Source organism: Takifugu flavidus, chromosome 3 (genome assembly GCF_003711565.1).
Source record: "Takifugu flavidus isolate HTHZ2018 chromosome 3, ASM371156v2, whole genome shotgun sequence".
Classification (NCBI taxonomy): domain Eukaryota; kingdom Metazoa; phylum Chordata; class Actinopteri; order Tetraodontiformes; family Tetraodontidae; genus Takifugu; species Takifugu flavidus.
The window spans coordinates 15,698,222-15,718,687 of record NC_079522.1 but is presented as its reverse complement, the minus strand read 5'-3'; the positions used below and the strand labels follow the sequence as shown (position 1 = coordinate 15,718,687).

The 20,466-nt window shown below is 42.3% G+C and overlaps 1 protein-coding gene across 4 annotated transcripts in view; it reads left to right on the top strand.

Moving 5' to 3' along the window:
- LOC130522633 (E3 ubiquitin-protein ligase Midline-1-like) overlaps positions 1–20,466 on the top strand; it is a 47,058-nt gene that overhangs the window by 21,113 nt on the left and 5,479 nt on the right. For 3 of the 4 annotated variants that reach the window (XM_057027196.1, XM_057027195.1, XM_057027197.1), the window contains 5 exons: positions 5,232–6,019; positions 12,687–12,725; positions 14,806–14,901; positions 17,859–17,966; positions 19,687–19,835. In XM_057027196.1, the coding sequence (XP_056883176.1) occupies positions 5,300–6,019; positions 12,687–12,725; positions 14,806–14,901; positions 17,859–17,966; positions 19,687–19,835 (1,112 nt within the window). In that variant the 5' untranslated portion in view covers positions 5,232–5,299. The remainder of the gene's footprint in view (positions 1–5,231; positions 6,020–12,686; positions 12,726–14,805; positions 14,902–17,858; positions 17,967–19,686; positions 19,836–20,466) is intronic. The other variant, XM_057027198.1, reaches the window with a different exon arrangement.

Here is a 20,466-nt window from a genome sequence, read left to right as displayed (position 1 = left end):
TTTCCTGGAAGTATTTTTCAAATTAATTTTATTTAATATAACAATGAAATTCACAGGATTCCTGCTTAAAATAAATTATTGATTGTACTGCGGAATTATAGACGCCCCTCATGGATTAGAAGCGCTCATCCCATTTTTCCTTTCCAGCCTGTGCTTTTCATCCGCATCTGCACTTTTGTCGAATCGTTTTTTAGAAAATGGAAAGAGAGAGCTGTCATAAAATTTTTAACAGGTTAAACTACGAGTGGAAGGGAAAGCCTCAAAGCTGCTGGGGCCCTGACAATAATAAAAGATTTAGAAGTGGAGCGCACACTAATGGCAGAGTCTGGCTGCGTATAAACAGGCGGTGAGATCCAGGTTTAGTTTTCATTGCTTCCTTAATTTGACATTTCTCCAAAGTGGAGCATTACTAGCTGTGATTCAAGGTTCAGGCACTAACCAGAGGGTCTTCTTGCATGACGGTGGCTAGTGACCTTTTTCAGAGGGACATTCAGCGGGAGTTCGGAGTTTGCCCAGACGTAAGACGTGTTCATACCTGTTCGGGAATGTCATGCAGGACCAGCTTTGGCTCTGGCCAGTTTATGCCAGTCCTAGCTGGTTGTAATCTTGAGATTATATATTTTCTTTATTCCTTTCGGGGTAACAGGGACAATCTGAAGCCTATCCCGGCTGCATAGGCAACAGCAGGGTACACCCTGAATGAATCACCAGCTCATTGCAGAGCCCTATGTGAGCTCTAGAGGGGGTTCTGTCCTTGCTCATGGGTACCTCAGTGGTACTCTGGAGGCATCATGTCACCTTTCACTACTGCCAGAACACCTTCCATGTTTTATACACACCGGGGCTTGAACCAGGAACCCTCCGCTTCTCAGCCCAGTCCTCAACAGAATGAGAGACCACGTCTATCACTTTAGATCTGACAGACTTCTTAAGTTCTCACTGACACGCTGAGTTGTGGCATTCCACTTGGTGTCGTGGTGGTTAAAGGAGTTGGCGACCCTCTCCATCATCAGGAGTCTTTATGGTCACTTTTGTCAGGGTGAGACTCATTCACTGACCCAGGAACGATGCTTGTGCTGTGAAGTATCAACTCTTAGAGTCCGATAAGAGGATAAGTCTTCTGGAGAGGTCCGTTTGCCTTAACACGGACACCTTCCACGACCTGGATGGATAAGAACCCGTCCACACTCATTATATTTTTAATACCTTTTTTGGCTGAACAACAGTTAAGTGAGGTCACTCCCTGATTTACTGATGGATGAAATTGCACTGTTGGATGAATAATTGTCTCTCTATGGGCTGCAGCTCTTAAATAGAAGCGACATCTTCAGTTTGACCCTAAGATGACACTGGAAAAGAGTCTAACCACATCATCTGTCTTGTTCTTTGCTCTTTCTATTACTGTCTCCAAGGCCATCTAAAATATGTTCTCGGTGCTTCTCTACATCAGCTGGAGGTGTACATCCACCACTGACGGTTTATAATAGTTTATTCCACATTTGACACAAAAAAGTGAATCCAGATTAAGAGCAGATGTTGTCCTTAAGGCTGAAGTAAAGTGCAAAACCAAGTCAAGCAGACTCCTTGATCGTAATATTTGCAAAGAATCCCAAGTGTAAATTAAAATATAAGGAGTAAAATGTGTAACTTCTAGAATGCAACTAGAATGTGCTTTAAATATAGGTTTAGCAATCCACAGTGCTTGCCCGAATGGGCACGGAAAAAATGTATGTACACATGATATGACCCCTAAGGTGTATTCAAGGGAAAAAGAAGGGGAAGGAGAACAATGTACACTTGTCAGAGCTCTTTCTTCCCATGTCATTTTAAACAGGATGTATTAAACAGAACACAAATGTAATCAGTTTGTGGTCGGGGGGGGGGGGGGGGTATTTATCACACATATGCTGAAGGGGGAGAAGAGGAAGAATCTTTTCTTTCAATCATCTTTGTGCGGCCCCCCTCTGCCGGTACTGACATTTCACTGAGAGGAGGTGGGCCTCTCTTGCACACTTTGGCACCTCTGATGTTCACACATCTTAGCCTGGAAATGGCAGGAAAAACAACTGAGTGGATGTTATTTTTTTGCCTCCGTCCATTCCTTCCGCCTGCGCCTGTCTTCCCGCTTCACCGGTGTCACGCGGTTCAACTATGTCACCCGTGGCAGGGACAGAGACAACGCACCCTGTCTCACCTGCTCATGTGGGTGTGAGTCAGTGTGTGTTTGTCTCAGGCAGTGTTACATTTTTTAAAAAACAAAACAAAACAAAACAAAAATCCCGAGTGAATTTTGAGTGGAAGCTCTGACTTTTAGAGCTAAATCATTCCAAGATTTGTCATTTGGGAAATGATTTGAACCATTTGCAATTCGACCTTCATTGTCCACTGAGAAACATTAACTTTAATATTGGAGCAACTTAATCAATCAGGGCTAGGGCCCCCAGTTTCCAATTCAGAGATGTGTAATTTGACATTTTGGCCACCAGGAGGCAATAAAATATACTATAAACACCTCCCTGTCACTACAATACATTAATAAACCAAAGGAACAGTGAATTTGCATTTCTTTGGTCTTTTCCCTGACAGAGAATAAAGAGATGTTTGAGGAGACTGTCTCCCAGGAGAGTTTTTGTTTTCTATCTGTTGGTTGTTTAAGCTTTGGTGAATGTGTGCTGGTTTGATAATTCACAACATTTATCTGCTAACAATTTTTATTCCTTGTGCACTAATATCATGACGGTAGCACAGGAATGCTGTAATTTTTTAAAGCTTTTAATCATGGTCCCCTGCTACGACTGGACGGGAAAGATGTCAATAGCATCATAATACATTGAAATCTGCTCATGTTCCATGAGGCAAGCCTCAGTCTCTGTCTACAAAATAACTGGAGACACAAATTCCTCTGAGAGGCTCTCTGAGACAATGTAGAGGTGCAGGAAAGTGTAAATGCAAGTGGTCCGTATCCCGGGACGACTCGTGTTTACGCATCTTTCCAAACACTCTCATGTCATGTCATTTGAAGCGTGTGATTGCTGAATCCCTTGCTACTTAGGTTCCACCCTCTCCTCCATCCAAACCTTTCTGTCTTCAAACGCAGATCCTATTTTGGAACTTCAGACATCAGACATGCTGAAGCTGTATGAGTTTTATTCATTCTGTACAGAGAATGTTTGTATGGGGGATAAAAATACCATATGTGTACAACACCCCCTCCTTATCTCTTGAATATACGCTAATCTGGGCTGCAAATGAATGTCATCTGACGTCAGTCATCACGGGTGACTCGGTTTATCTGGTGCATTGCCCCCCACCCCCTCTCTTTTTTTGAGCCAATGAAAGAAAACTGGCAAACAGATGGGGGGGGGGGGGGGGGGAGTTCTCAGTGCAGCGGTCCATTCAGAGGCACCCAAGCCTTAAGCTCAGTGAACAGTGACATCTACTGAAAACACCTCACTTCTGCCACTGCAGAGATGCACGCGTTTCATTTATCTTCATCTAACATCTAATCTAGAGGTTTGAAACAGACTTACCATTAATTAGATAAGAAGTGATTGCATAAATATGCATCAAGATAAGATTCAGATTTTCTTCTTTAATGCATGCACATAAACTTTTTAATTTAATGCTTTGTTTTATAGTATAATTAAGTGTTTAATAAAATCCATTTATGCCGGTCTTATCTGTTGTTTTTGCAATAATTCATTTTCTTCAGTGATCCCATATCCCTGGAGGGTTTGTGAAGAGTTTCTGTATGCCCTCGTGTGTGTGTGTGTGTGTGTGTGTGTGTGTGTGTGTGTGTGTGTGTGGAGATGTGTTTGCCTGTCTGTTTTTTGTTGTTTTTTTTTAAAGAAGAATCTGTGAAATCCCTACGTAACCATAAACGAACCATCTTGTTTCTCCCACAGAAGAAAAGAGAAACCACAGGTCGAAAGTTAAACTTATAGTCCAACTGATGAAACTTGTGGGTAATGAGATTTACTGTCTAATGAAGCTTGCAAGGAACACAGCACCAGCAGCTGATTAGGTTTGTTGCCCAAAAAATTGTTGTTCAAGATCTTTGGAATCAAAAAGGAAAAATGGGTTTTCATGACTGTAGAATTAAAGGAAAAGATGTCAAGGTCAGCACCACTGGCTCAACAAAGCACGTCGGCTTTAATATAAAAACGAGCAAAACTGGAAGTAAAAGAAGAATTCATGTTTTATGCCTCTGAAAACACACATTAAAACACCGGGCGATTTCTTCATTCATTAATCTTTAAGCAGCAGCTTTTAACACTAAAGAGCTGCAGCTTTGTAGAAATATCCCCCCTTTACTGAAGGCTGTTTGAAGTGCTGGAGTTACCTGCTTGCGTGGGCTCAAAATTAATTTCGTCCTTTGTGAAGATTCTTAGAAAAGGTGAAAAACCATGCCCTCTGAAGAACGCGTGGCATTTGTATCTGTGGCTGTTTTCCAGGCTGCTCTCTGGAGACTAGACACAGCTCCTTGCGTGGCAGCAGGAACCTAAAGGTCGTGTTTTTAAGATAAAGTAAGATCTCGCTGAGAACAGTATCAATCATAAATCATTGCCGATGAAGGGGAAAGCAATCGTGTTTACGAGACCTTGTTGCAAAACTTCCTGCAAAGACCAAAAGTTTGGAGACCTGTTGTGCTTCTCTGGAGACACCAGTGATGGATGTTGCCCATATTACTTGATTGTTTTGTTGTTGCTCTTTACCAGTGATGCTGTTTTATTCCTGCCGCACCTCCTTTTATCAGTGCTGCGCCACCTTTCCCTTGAAAACTGCACCGAGTTTGAATTGATGATGCTGGTAAACAAAGAAAATGAAAACAGCACCTTCTTTTATGACAGCGGTTCTGCAACCTGTGATAAAACAGCCTGTGTCTTATTTTCAAATTGATGAAAACTATAATCATCAGAGTGATTGTTGGCACTTTTAATAAAGCCCCGGTGACTTTTATTGTCTCAGTTTCAGTGTTTTTTCTTGTTTTAGGATACTTTAATTTTGTCCCTGTCTTCAGCTCTCAGAAGGTCTGTGAAAGAAAATCCAGCTTGAAATGCTCTGGCATTTTTTTAAGTTAGTCAGTTAAGACAGTGGTCTGCTCCCCTGAGATATCAACCCCCTGAAGAAAGCGTGAAGCAGTAAAGCTGTTTCAAGCCATTTAATCACAAATCCCTTTTCTCTTTCTACTCTCTTTGTGCTTCCTGACGTCCATCTCTCGTGTCTCACAGACGGCTGAGCGGCTCTTCTGGATTTTGTTGACACTGCGCCTGGTCCCGCCTGGTTTCTTCTGAGCAGGATGGACACTCTGGAGTCAGAGCTGACCTGTCCAATCTGCCTGGAGCTCTTTGAAGACCCGCTGCTGCTCCCCTGCGCTCACAGCCTGTGCTTTGGCTGCGCCCACCGCATTCTCATCTCCCACTGCGCCACCAACGAATCCGTTCAGAGCATTGGTGCCTTCCAGTGCCCTACCTGTAGATATGTCATTTCCCTGAGTCCTGAGCGTGGACTCGAGGGCCTTAAGAGAAACGTGACCTTGCAGAACATTATTGACCGAGTGCAACGGGCCTCATCTTCGGCCGGACTGCCTCTACCTCTGCCTTTGCCCCACAGCGGGCCCAACTCTCCCGGTGAAGAAGGGAGTAATCGACTGGCATTAGTACCTGTCAGCGCCGCCATGTCCAGCCCAGGTACGCCACCCGAACCGGTCCAGTGCCAGTTCTGCGAGCAGGACCCTCCTCAGGACGCGGTAAAAACCTGCGTGACCTGCGAGGTGTCGTACTGCGAGGAGTGCCTCAGGGCCACTCACCCAAACAAGAAGCCGTTCACCGGACACCGCCTGATCGAGCCCATGCCGGACTCGCACCTCAGAGGGCTGCAGTGTCTCGAGCACGAGGAAGAGAAGGTCAACATGTACTGCGTCACAGACGATCAGCTGATCTGCTCGCTGTGCAAATTAGTCGGACGGCACAGGGACCACCAGGTGACAGCACTGAGCGACCGCTATGAAAAGCTCAAGGTAGGCAAAGGTGTTTACTTGTCTTGCATCATTTTTTGTTTGTTGATTATTTTCTTTTTAGTCCTGAGGATGCAAAAGGCCTCAAATGCAAAAGGTTGATTCAATAAGAGGGGATCTCATGTACAGAATTTGCTGCTATGCTTCCATCTGTAAAGGATCTCAGTCTGGCTTTTTATCATTTTTTATTTTGAAGTTATTAGCACAACAAAAACACCAGCGTGCCAGGAGGGTTAGTCCGAAACACGCACTGGGAACGGATATGTGAGGTGTCATTAGTGGCGAGGCGCGGTGCTGTAAATGAGGTTGCAGGTTAACAAGTCCTGATTGCCCCATGGGGTGTAGGTATGCGATTAATTGAGCGTAGATTATTAGACAGTTAGAGTCTGCCGCTAATGGCCACGGAGGCGGCGTCTATTGTATGTGTGTAGGTAAAATTAGAGCTCACACAGTTGGACCTCGTCCTCAGAGTGTTCAGGGGATGATGTTTTTGGACTAATCTTTTAATGTGTCCTTTGTGTTCCTGCCACTCACCGGCCATTGCCGGGATGGACCCCAGCACCTCCAGTGACCCTGATTTGGAATAAGTGGTTTCCTACAAGCAGCGGGTCGATAAATGGATCCTTTCCCTGCAAACCTTTGCAAAACAAATCACATAGCGAGTGAAAAAGTACTTTCAGTGGTTCACCGAGGGAACCTTTTCAGCAGTACCCTGTTGCACAATCTGCAGTGTTTACGCAGCTCTTTTAAGAGTCCTAGAATCAAACATTGAGGCATTTCTCCTATGAGAAGGAGCTTTTTCCTTTTAAAAAGAAATTTGAAGCAAGTGCTTGAGTGTGAGGTAATACATCCGCAGGGAGGAGGCAGGCCCTTTCTTCAGTGTAATGAAGGAAACCATTACACCAACCGATCCCATGCTGATACGAAATTCTACTGATTTTCTTTAACTTTTGAGACAGTGGAGCAGAATAACAAAACCGGCCAAAGCCCCTCATAGGAGGGTAATATCTTTTAGTGTTAAAATGACCACATTTAAGCCCGACCAAACTCCTCTACAGGGCATTGTGTGTCGTAAGAGGTGGATAAACGTAAGCCCATAGTTTCCAATCCTCCAATTGCAGAAGACATGTTCCTGCACCTCCTCATCTTGCCTGTTTCAGCAAATTTAGGCAGCTAAGAGCAATTAGCAGTGCATCCTCACGTCAGCGCATCGTCCAATTACCAGGCTCCTCTTTCTGATCTGTTCATTTGGGATGAGAGAAAAGTAAGAACTGCATATCACAGGTCAGAGAACACAATGTTCTAATGAAGGCTCGTTATCTTCACTACTTTAGCTATGACCACACACATTCCCTCCTAATAAGCGCCCGTGGAAAGTAAAGCTGATGGTCCACCCACAGCACCCCTTTGAAGAAACATCACAGCAGAATGTGCGACTCACATGTGCGGTATTTGAACCCGATCGGCATCGTGCCAGGACACAGGGAGAAAGAAGCACGTAATCCCTCCTTCCTTGTGGAAGTTTGGATTTCAGTCAACTTTTCCAACTCAAAGCTGACAAACACAAGGGGAATTAAATCCGCTCCAAAATAACATTTCAGAAAACCATTCAGCTCCTGCTCTGGGTCATTGTCTAAACCACAATGATACCAATTACCAGTGATGGGAACAGCTAAATACAGGGAACACTGGGAACTGATTAGGTGACTTGGTGGGGTTGTTTGTCTTCATAAAAGGAGGTAAATAAAGATAGGAAATCTGATGAATTTACGGTAAGTGTAAGATATGGAGAAAGGGTAGGAAGCTTATACTTCTTCCTACTCCTTTTGGACATCTTGGTATGATTTTGTTTCAAGTGTTTTCACATTTGTGTGTTTTGTCTTGTTTGTTTTTTAATACTAACCACATGTTCAAATAACAACCTAAAATTCAATTCAAATTCAACTCCAGTTGCTGCTCGGCTGTATATTAGTGATGTAATGTAATGTAATCAATAGGCAGCCTGATTTTAGTCAAGAAGAAATGCTGCGGGTTCAGTTACAGTATTTCGTTGTTGCCACTGGAGGTGCAGATAGAACCGGAGGCAAGACAACCAGGGGTTAGCACTGTTCCCTCACAGCAGGAATGTTCCAAGGGCCTGGGGCTTTTTTGTGGAGTCTAGATCTTCCCTGTCCATGTGGGGTTTCTCTCTGGGGACTCGGATAACGCCCACAGTCTAAAAGCATACATTTGTTGGATAGATTAATTTAAAATTGAGCTAAGGTGTGAAAATGAGTGTGAATGGTTGTTTAAAGTGCCCCGTTGAGGGATATAGTGGGAGGAGATGAATCAATGGATGTGCATCTCCAAGTGTCTGTTTTATTTTGCTATTTTTCCTTCAATGTCTGTTTACCATTCAGATAATGTCACATTTTTCAACGCTTCCCACGTTCTTGGGCATTAAGTCACTTCATAAACGTTGCTGAGGTCAAAAAATATTCATTGTAATTCAAGAAGTCAAATGTTGCTTCCTCACGAATCAGCCTTGGCAGAGGAAAGTACAAGATTTTATCCGCTGGCACCTGAAGAGGAATCATCACAGGGAATTTGCATAATCAGTTTCACGGTTCTGCAGCATTTCTGATGCTGACCTGTTCTGCAGTTTGATTTTCTGGCAGCGCTTCATTACTTGCTCAATCCGAACTGATTACAGCATTATGCTTACATTATGCTAGCAAAAGAAGATGTTTTTGATTAGCTAACATATTGCATCTGTCTCTAATCCGTCCCCATTTTTTTAAACTGTCAGAAACATTTCTCAGCTTCACCAGACACTGCTTTCTACATTTTTAAGTAGTTATATAGATGATAAGCCTTTTGAAAAAAAATAAAAATCTGTCAACACTTCGATAAACAAATCCTATAGGAAGGCTAAATGTAGGAATCTGCTTGCTGGAAGCTTGTTTAGTTTGATATAAGCTGGAATTTTGCAGGCTAATTATTGCAGAAGTATTCAGGATCTCTGTAATTTGACAGCAAGTGGAAAAATAAAAACACGTATGGCTGCCTCTCATCCTTACATGCCCACATTTTCCAGGGGAGTTTTCCTACATGCGAGTCATCAACAGAGACCACTCCAACATGCCCTCCCTCCCTTAAAGCTGACAATAATGCAGGCGGCCATATTTTATCTTCACACGCAGCAAGCAAATGTGCCCTTTATGCCTGAGGTTAGTGGGGATTTGCACACCTCCGGTGCCCTGATATATCTCACACAGCTGGTGCATAATCTGTCATTCTATGAACAGCAGGTTGTGACCCCATGGTAGCTCTGACCTTGTGTGAATCCTGGCACTGTTTTGGCTATAACAACCACCAAGAGTATCTCTAATTGTTCTCAGAAGGAGATTTGTCCTTCAAGATTCCCCCAAATACATCCTCAGATTGGACAATATATGATGAAATTAGCTGTTGTGTTATGTGGAATTGTCCTATTTCATCTTTAATTTAATCTTTTACCAGCGTTGAACTGTATTTAAATGTGCATATATTTCCTTTAGGATTTTTTAAAACTACAAGTGTTATACTACTTTCAGAAAAAAGCAACAGCTTTGTGAGTCAAGCAAAATTAAACTAAAAGCTGAAACAAATAAGGTCCCTGTGCATCCTCACTGCACTGACTTGTTTTGTTGCATCTTCCGTAACATCAAGGCTTTAAATTTATCGCAGCCTTCGGGCAAAATTCATTTTCAAAGGAGAAAGCTGGAGTCGGCACACATGTCAGTTCACTTAACCTTTCATTTCTCAGCAAAATGTATTCCTGTTATGTTTTTAAATGTACAGAGCAGCAGCGAAAACCTCCCGACAGCAGCAGTAATTGTGTTTTTCAAGATGATTTAATGCACGCATCTGTTGAAAGCTAATTAAGATAATTCCTCTTAATGAAGGATGTCTCTTTTATTTCATATCTAAACTGAATGTAGCTGCAGCTTTTAAATGGCCTCATCTGCTGTGCAATGATGCTGGATAATTCTTTGAAGTTTTAATTTATACAGGCAGAAATGTTTGCATGAGCGTCACAAAGTACAAGCCTGAAAGGCTATTTGACAGCCAACTCAAATGGTGGAAACTAGGAAATGATGGTGTTCTTTTATTTTCCCCTTTCACTCAAATGGGATTGTTTCCTCATACTTTTGGAGCCTGGGAATATTTTGCTCATATTTTCTGGACCATTTCATGCATCTCTCTGTTCCACTAGAACTGCAGATATCCTCCCACTCTTTCCAAGATATCAGATGATTGGTTTAGCTTCCTCTTTACAGAGGCGGAGGTGGTGCATCTGATAAGAAACATGGAGGTTATTGTGGAAACACCCGTCCATTTTTGCAGATAAAATTACCCCTGTCACAGGAAATTGATTGTGAAGACAGCTGGAAATAGCTCTTAAAGTCCTTGACTGCAGGTCTGATTACAGACCCTTAAGCAGGAAAAATGTTGATTTAGATTCATAAACATGCCTAAAGGTTTGCTAACGTGCATGTTAGCAAAAATGAATGTTGATGAGATAATGGATGAATATGAGTTTTCTGAGAAATACATGTTAAAGCATCTCAAGCGTCCCCTGGTGGTCAGATAAAGTATTGTCACGATCCTCCAAATGACGTCACCAGTTCAGCATGTTTTGGTATATATTTGGTTTTGTGGGAGGACTTGAGGACCTTTGTTATTATATAGTAATAAATACCACACTGTGGTGGCTCAAACATGGTTAAATCTATTGACGAATGACCCTTCTGCAGCCTTCACAAGTTATGAGATTTCTTTTTACCCCATGCGGTGAGCAAAGGGGATTAGAATGTTAGAATGTGCTAAGATAACATGTATGTGGTTTAAGAGTGTCAACACAAAAGGATTAATGAGAACAAAACAATCAGATGCAAGACAAATGGAAATCTGTGTTGTTATTTTTTTTAATCTAAAAAGATATTTATAGCTGCATCCAGGTTGTTAAATGCACCTTACACACAGTTTCTTACATACATTCGAGTAATCTAGTCGTGTGTAATATTTCCCTGATGTTTCTGGATCATATTTCATTTAACAGAGGAAATATTGTGGGATATGTGCTCTTGTGTGTATCAAGAAATTATTCAGGGTGTTTCATATGTAGTTTCTTCAGGAAATTCTGTTATTTTTTGAAGTAAATGATTTGGACTACAGCAGAAAGACAGACCCTGAAGTGTCATCAAGTCTGTATTCACCGTTGTAAAAGGAAATCCTCCTGAAAACGCAGATTACAAGTACTCTGACTAGGTATCCATCTGTTGAGAACATTTCTTTTAGCTTGGGGCCCTCACGTCTTCCAGCAACAATTGCAGCAACATTCCTTGTATTCCTTCTTTACATTTTTATTTTCTTTTCCCACCTTATTTATGCCCCTGTCACGCAAAATTAGATGTCAGGTAAACAGACCGGTACCTCTTCATCAAAAACTGAAGATCCCAATCCAATGATGACCGAGCAGATAAAATGCTGCCTTGTGTCTGCAAAGACGGCTGAACACAGAGGGGTAAACAAATAAATGATTCATCTCGTTCTCAGCTCCTGTCTCAACATTGCTCTGCCCACTCCCCTCTCTCTGCGTCTGCCTCTGCTGTGCAGGCTTCCATTTCTGCTCCTTTGTACGTGTCATGTATGCGGCTCATCTCCCTCTCCTGCTCTCCCATAGAGAAGCAACAGGGGGAAAAGTCATACTCAGTTTGACAGTTGGGTGAGGATTTGTCAGCACACAATCCTGCTCTCAGTGGCCCAGATCTTCAAAAAGACAGAGATCCTCTTGCAACGAGTTCGTTTTTTACCTGTGCATGATGTATAATTCAAAAAAGTAGGAATTACAAAGTGACAAAGAGATGTCAGCTGATTAAAAGTTTGCCTCTGTGGAAAACGTTTATTTAATCCTAATTCTGCATTACTTGCTCACAGTGACTGAATGTCATTAAAACCTCGACTAGTGTACAAGGCAGCGTACCTTACTGTTGCAGTAAGTTTCAAACTACCTCACACATTAATAGAATCAAATCAAACGGATCAACCTTGTCATCTTTTGAAGCCATGCTTTTATTTTGAAATGGCACACGTCCACCAGACTTTGCCACGTATTTCCATACGTTTCCGAGTCTCTGCTATGGCAAAATAGATTATTTTAATAATTATTTGAATAATTCTGCCAACGCTCCTTGTTTAAAGTATTCGATTTACTGCTGGTGACTCTCCAGCTTAGTGGTTTTACACCCTCTCCATTAAGGTAAAAGTCAGTCTTGGTCGGCTATTCTACTTTTGTTGCACTTATGTTTCTGCAACACCAGCTGAACGCTGTTCTTGTGCAGTAGTGTAGACATTCTAGGGTGTCACCGCACCAGGTTATCACTGTAGCTTTGGGTTACAAGCGCAACGACACATAATCAGCGTCAGCTCACCAAGAGGGAACGCTGCTGTCTTCTTTTCAGACAGCTTGCACTGCAACATAACGGCACGTTGTCTGGGCCAGAAGGCCTAACGTGCAGTTGATAGCAAAAAAAAGGCCTACTTTGGTTTACACTGATGAATTATTAATCATCAGCACAGTTTAAAATACATTATTAATATCTGCTGAAAAGTACACAAGTGAAATATAAAAACATGTTGCCTCCAGGGTGAAGACACTGACTCGCTAATCTCCTGCAGTGGAAATGTAAGTACTTGTATATTTATGTTTTTTTTTTTTTTAAATGTCAAAATGATGTCTGCATATATATATATTTTTGAAACTTTTAGTTTTCTTTAAGTCTTTTTTTAATTATTTGAAAAAAGATTTTAAGAAAGACTGAAAGGACAGGTTCAGAGCTTTTACTGATGTCTCATGTTGACACATGACACAAAGATTTAACCTTTAAACCTATAAAACACAATATGTTGTGAGCAATTGGTGCATTTTCCACTACCTTGTTAGATATTTTAAATCTTCTGCCAATGCTAAAGTGATGCCCTCCTTGTACAAACCTCGTGTTTAACACAATTTGACCTTTTAGGTCCCATAAAACATATTGGCAGGATATGTGCAACTGTATTTATTGTCACAAAATCGTATTTCTATAATGATGGCATTCTCGGGCAAGGTTGTGTAATCAATAGGAAAAACACAAGTGACTCAGCAATTTTGGTTTTTTGACTGAATCTGCTGAGTCATGAAGGCCCACAAGCAAAGCGACATGAATAATCCATTTTAGTACTTTTAAACTGGGTCAATCACTTATGATTTGCTTTGATGGCCTTGTCACCACTCTCAGAGGCTGTCGTAAGAAAGTTTGAGGGGCCTCAGCGTTCATGCGAAGAGCTGGCTTTAAAATTCAGCTTAATTCTGTAAAAACAGTCTCCACCCGTCTAGTTTGGGCCCATCTGGATCTATCGGTTTATATCATAGCTGAAGAAGCATATCAAATCTCTGGCTTAGCCTCGATGGCAGATTTTTGGGCTGTCTGGGGAAGGGTGGTGGGGTCAAACGTAGTTCAGACTGGCTGAAAGAGAAAGACAAACAAGGTGTGTAATTGACAGCTGACAGGTGGCCGTGATGTTCAGCTTTGAGCAATCACCGCTAGCTGGGCAGCTTGGATACCGTCCACATGTTAGCTTCCGCGGATTTCCCTGCGTTCCCTGAGCCTGCATGCGATGCAGGTGCTGAATTACCTGCATCCTTTTAAAGTTTAGTTTACTGCCTCTAATGCCACAGTTTCAGAAGCATCCTATGTTTTTCCTCCTGGGGATGGGGGGAGGCCTTTATGCAGCATTAGCATTTGTGTCATCGCTGTATTAAGGTCATCCATTAAGCCCCTCCAGTTCAACTACAGAGCGCGCACACACATACACACACACACACACACACACACACACACACACACAAGCCATGCAGAAATCCCACCACTGGTTGTGTATTTTCAAGATTTCCTCCAGGGTGGCTTCTTTTGAGGCCACATCCTGTGTTCCGACCACACTGCTGGGAGTTGTTGGAGGATTGTCATTGTTGAGTTGCAGCAAATCTTGTTTTTGGATTTAGCTCTGGTCTCTGTGCCTGGTCAGGAAATCTCAGGAGCTCAGACCCACCTGGGAATAAGGGTCCTGTAGGAGACGCAGCGTCAGAGCGGCTTAAACACGCTCGGTTTGGCAATAACACGACGGTCTTGGGAGTAAAGGAGACAGCTTGTGCAGGGGCAGATAAAAGGCAGCAAAAGAGGATAAAATAAGGAGCAGAAGGAGAGGAAGAAAAAGTGGGGAGGAGTGTTCTGGGATGGGGAGCTGACGTGCCGTCACCTGTTTGCCGGTTCGTTAGCCGAGAGTGCTGCTGTGCGCTTTCATAGGGAAAGCTTTTGATGCCTAATTTGCTGCTTGGCTGGGTTTGCGCATGGCTTGCTGCTCAGTGGAGTGGCTGTCCCAGTCACATCCTCTTCTAGAGTAGGATCCGCTGTTGGAGGCTCAGACTGGCCAGGATGAGGAGGCAATACAGAGACGAGGGGTATCACCCTCGCACCGAGGTATGTGGCTAAAACGCTTTCTCTTTTTCATGAGAAACCTCCGACTCCTGAGGATTTTTGCGAGGAAGCCTCGCAGCCCGGTGGAGGGGGAAGCGTTGCAGCATTTCTGTCTTGTTTTGTTAGTTGTTTTAGAACTTTATGCTTCTGGGTGGTTGAGCTCATGGGGTTCTCCTGCATCCTCCAGATATGGTTCAGAGTACTTCTCAAATCCTGAAAATACATATTATCTTTCTGTGTTTGCTACAGCAAGCCCTGGACTCCAACCTGAGCAATTTGATCAAACGCAACAACGAGCTGGAGTCGCTGATGGGGAAACTAATCCAGACATGTCAACACGTTGAGGTGAGTCCTCCAATACTGACATATATTGTCTATTTTTCTGTCCATTACAGTGAACATAGTTCTATATTGATCATATAACATCTATACTGCTTTTTCAAATTTAGGAAATTATCACATTTAGAATTTTCATTTCTATAGAATTGAGTATTGTCCATCATTGTAATTATATTATCTCAGAGATTTGTTGCAATATAAATGCTAAACACTGAACTCTAGTGTCAGCTGTTGTGCTTTAGGTCGTACGTACAGAAATTCTGGTTAAATATTTTGAGAGCATTACTGGGCCATTTAATAATTTTACTATACAGAGAAGGTTTACGTGGATTTGCGTATCCTCCAGGCGGTCTGGTGCTAAGCCTCTGCTAGCTCGTGTTGTGTTGGTCCATTAAGAAGCTTTAAACGTTTGACCCCATTGGGTTGAACAGGCAGTTTACTCATGTTTCTTTGGGAATAACAATCTCTGTATCCGAGTCACGTTTGTAACACTCGTACTGTCTTTTTGGTTTTGGATTAATTCATTTTCCCCCCTTCCTTTTATGGGATATTTTGTTTTCAAGTGAAAATTAATGAAAACTTTAAATACAGCATATAAAAAGTGACTCTTTTTTCTGGGTTTTTTTTCTTTTTTGCCCGCATCTCGCACATTTAAGTCACAACAATGTGGAATAGGGGATTTAAAAATCCTCAACCCCTGAAATAGCTTTCAGAGTGCACAGCAATGGTACATTTTAGGTGAGAATGCTGCCTGAGCAATAGATGGAACTTTGTGATCTGGAGCCAGAGTGAATGCATGCCTCCATAAATGAAGCTATTTGATGTGCAGATGCACATGGGAGGTGTGAAAATGACCAAAAAAAACCTCCCCAAACAACAGGAAGGTCACTTGAGAGAACCAGCTGGCAGCTTGCTGAATATTTCACGTCAGGTTCTTGTGTTCCAAAGCTCTTCCTCAGATAAAGGATGCACACATTTTACTTTAGAAATGAAGCTGTTTCTTGGCAATTTGTTCTTGATTCAGATTCAGAGATCTGTTCAGCTCACATGTAGCACGTTGCATCAAAGTCTGTACAACATGTTAAACCTTGGAACTTCTAAGGGTCACTCTGGATCATCTTGGAATTCGATGCTGAAACTGTTGGATCTGGAGCACTGGACACAATTCTAAGATGTTGCTAATGCAGAAAAATATCATCCGCATATTAATTTGCATGAAAGTGTTGTTTGCATCCGCTGTTTCAAATTTGCCACACTCTAATGAGGATAGAGATGTTTGCGTGTTTTTTTCCTCTGGTTGAATGATTCACTCCATTTCGCCAGAAGGGCACAATCTGTCATGCTAAGAGCTCTGCCCACACTTATTAGATGTTCTCCATCTACACATGACTTTAATCACAGAGCGTGTGTGAACCGTGATGGTGCGTGCCTGCATAGTTAACATTCTGCCTACAAAATTCCATCTAATTCTGTTGAAATCTAAATTGGAGTGTGTGTGTGTGTGTGTGCCTGCCTCATGGGCACTTGGTTCTGTTCAGATGAGCAAGATCAGACAGCGTCACTTTTGTTTCCACTGAGAAATGTCAGGGACTGAATCAGAGCTTCTGTGGAACTTCTAATACTAGTTTACTGACTGAAAACTTTCACTCTTATTGAGTGTGTGGCTTTTTTCTTGATTTGACGGTGTGATTTAGAATAGAACAACTGGCAAAAGACCTCGTGATGTCAAAATTGAACCCGTGCATGTGTGGGAGTGCTGCAGGCATAGCACCGTTCCCTTTTATTGCTTCCTCTTCAACCGGCAACAAAACACTTTACAACTGGCTAAATCAGGCCCTACGGAAGAGACCACTCTGTTACGGAACGGTTTGGCAGGCCAGGACCCAGACGCAGAGTCCAAACAAAAGGTTCTTTATTGGCACAATATCCAAGAAGATCGAATAAAGTAACAACGAAACTCAGGAAAAGTATCAGCTGAAAGAGCGAACGAAAAATCACAATTCAAAATGGGACAAAAACGACGGGAAGAAACCAACTGAACAAAGGTGACAAAGCACAGGAAAAAACCCACAAAACTAGAGAACAATGAGGCAAAGGACGGGCGATCTCGGGGAGCTGGAGCTAGATGCGCGAACAAAAGCAACAATCCAGAACCGGCCGCTAGGAGGGGCGGCCTTAAGTAGACGCGGCCTTAATTAGTGCGCAACGAGCCGCAGGTGCGCTGGAGGCTCCGCGCTCTGCAGAGATTGGCCTGCCCCCGGATGCCGTCCAGAAACCGAACCACGACACACTCGGCGGAATTATTCTTGTTGCGAGGCCTAAAAGTCTCTTAATTAGACTCCATTGGATTTTAGAGACTTAGCCAGGATGAAAAATAAAAGGAGAAAAAGAATAACCTTGTGAATAGAGCCCCCGAGCAACATCTCATCTGGGCTGTTGTGTTCGAGCGACTCTGAACGGTGTCATTATCCTCAAAAATATCCTCTGACTTTAATTTCCTTTTAAATTAGTTTTACTGAGTCTGATTTCAGGTTGGCTGATGATTAAGAACAGTCATCAACCACATTGTCTCTGGTTTGCCATCAATGATGATGTCACAAGTTGTGTAACGGTCTATGCAGTCCTGCATCCGCCAAACAACTGCACCACAGAAATATAACAGAAATATCCACTGGTCCCGGTCAGAGGCTCATGCTACTGTCACTTGTTCCCAAACCACTGGAAGGTAAAATGGCTGGACAACATGCTTCATCTTCCGCGAGTGTTTGGTGGGGACAGGGAAGGCTGATGGATGAATGTGACATCCTGTCCCTTTGTCAACATGATATGAAACCACTGACAATACCGGATGTCCCTAAGGAGCCCCCCACCACCACCACACACACACACACACACACACACATGCACCATCATCCATCAGTCTTTATGTTTATCCAATCTTCTGTTTGCAAATGAATTCGCAGGTGAATGCGTCCCGTCAGGAGGGTAAGCTCATGGAGGAGTGCGACGTCCTCATTGACATCATTCAGAGGAGGAGGGAGCTCATCGGCAGCAAGATCAAGGAAGGGAAGGTCAGGTCAATTCCTTTTTTCATCCCGTTTTTACGTGATTACCCGCCATCAGCTCCCCATACGAGCCTGGTCCTGCTCAAGGTTGCCTCCTATTTAAATGAAGATTTTTTTTCTTGCTGCAAGAATTTGCTGGTGTTTTGATACAATCGACAGACATTTGCTCAAGTGCTGTACTTAACTTACGGTATTCAAGTTCAGAGTTTTTAACATATTCTTGTCAGAAATCAAATATAAACATAAATTATAAAGTTTTTGTGGTGAACCTTCATCACTGAAATGAAGGCATCATTTCATGTGAGGTAAATAAATACTAACATGGGTCCCCCTCATGAGGTCCAGACTGGTTTTAGGAGTAAAGAGCAAACAAATGGACTTGCAAATGATGGTTTGATTAATGTATGTGTTTTATGAGGTCAAAACTATTTTTCAAATATGGGTGGCTGCAGTCAAAAGCCCCATTTCCAAAGACGTTTCCAGAACTGTTGCTTCCAGCTATTTATTTAACTGGTTTTAAAGAAGGAATTTGTGATGTGCGTATCAGGCTGATGTCATTATGGGGATTAGTGCCACACTCAGACCCACTGCGACTCCCGTGGTCCTTCAGCTTCTTAGAGTTTTGCTTGTGATGCTCCACCTTTTGAGGAATTTCTTCAGTGTGTGCTCCAAATTAGCTTAGCCAGCTTGTTGGCTATTCTTTTATAGATTTGGTCCATTTCAAGAAGCCGACTCAAAGTCCTCAGACCTCATCGTCCGTCCGCTTCTCATAGATTCTCCTCTTTTGCTCCATTGTTTGCAGTTTTAGCGTGAAGTTTTCATCTCTGTAATTTCAGTAGAACTCTGCTGAAGTTTTTGAAAATCTTGAAAAATAGACGTTCCTCCACAAAAACAGGCTAATGTCACTCTGCTTCCCTGCCACTTGATGGCGAGACACATTCTAGAGCTTGAATTTTTGGTGCATTGCATATTATTTGAGCATTTTTTCCCCTTAAAAACTTGATTCATCCTCTTGATCTGAGAACAGCCTGGTTCTCAGCCCAGTCTGAAGGGACAGTGAAAACAGCCAGACTGGCCAGTAGTACAGTAGGCCTGCGAGCATATGGGACGAGGTTATGTTTATTTATGTTTACTTGCACTCTAAAACCAAGTGATTTCTTTTTCCAGCTTGAATTAATGAGCCACAAGGGATCCTCTTTGTAATGAGGATTGACTCAAATAATGTAAAGCTACATTTACATTTAGACCAACAGATTTCTAAAGATTGAGCTATCATAGCAGATAAAGACAACACAAGTGTTTCCAACCACTTTCATGTTTTTTTTTTTATTGTTATGTTCATTGCTAATTTACATGGATTCAGGCGAAGATGAGTGGATTATGTCCAAGCCAAATTTCTGTTGAAATGTCCTTTGCCCTCAATTCAGTAGCTGACCTCAATCTGTCTCCTAAAATCTCTGCTCATTCCTTTAGGAGAGGGCATGAAACCAAGGGGGATACTAAGGGAAGATTTTGTTCAAACAGAATCCCTGATGTGTCTAAAAATGCAGTTGAAACACATCTTCTTGGACCACAGAAACACCATATGGAGTATATTTTCCGTTCTTACCCCTAATAATCCCCACTATGCTAACCACGATTTGATAATCTTCAGGTATCCCGGGCTCGATCTGTCTGAGCGACTCTCAGCTGAAACCTCTCTCTCCCCATTTGTCATTCTCTTCAGTCACAGCGTCTTCGGAAGCTCGCACAGCAAATAGCCAACTGCAAGCAGTGCATCGAGAGGTCGTCGGCCCTCATCACGCAGGCCGACCAGACCCTGAAAGAGACTGATCACGCCCGCTTCCTGCAGACTGCCAAGAGCATCAACGAGAGGTCACACACAACATCACGCTGTGGAAACACATGATGGAGATATTTACAGTGTGCCAAGGCACAAACAGAACACAGTGATTGAAAAAGAAAAGAGCCTCCAACAATAAATTTAATTACTTTGATTCCAATCCACAATTATGTTGACAGGATTATTTTCTGCCAGTCTAAGTGAACATTCCAGCTCAAAACCAGGAAGTAAACTGTGTTTTTTATTCAATATTTGTTGGAGAACTTTATCCTTCGCTATGTTTCAAGATCTTTTTTGTGTCAAAATGATAATTAGAATCTTTTTAAAGACACAGATTTGTATTATCATCGTGATCAAGACAATTACTTATCAAATGCAAACCTATTTAATGTGTAGAATTCCTTGGATGATTCTAGAACATAACAGAGTTTTCAAGGCCTAAATGCTGATAACTGAAAATGATTTATCTTTTGTAAATTATCAAATTGTCTATGTAGACTATTAATGATTGCAGAGAAGCTAAATGAAATGGTCATGTCATGTGTAAGAGGAGAAACAACTTTGCTTAGTGCATCACGTTAGCTTGTTGGTGTGTCGTCTCCATCCCAAAATATCAATGCTTAAGAAAAGTCCATCATTCAAGAAAATGACGTCATCCTTCAT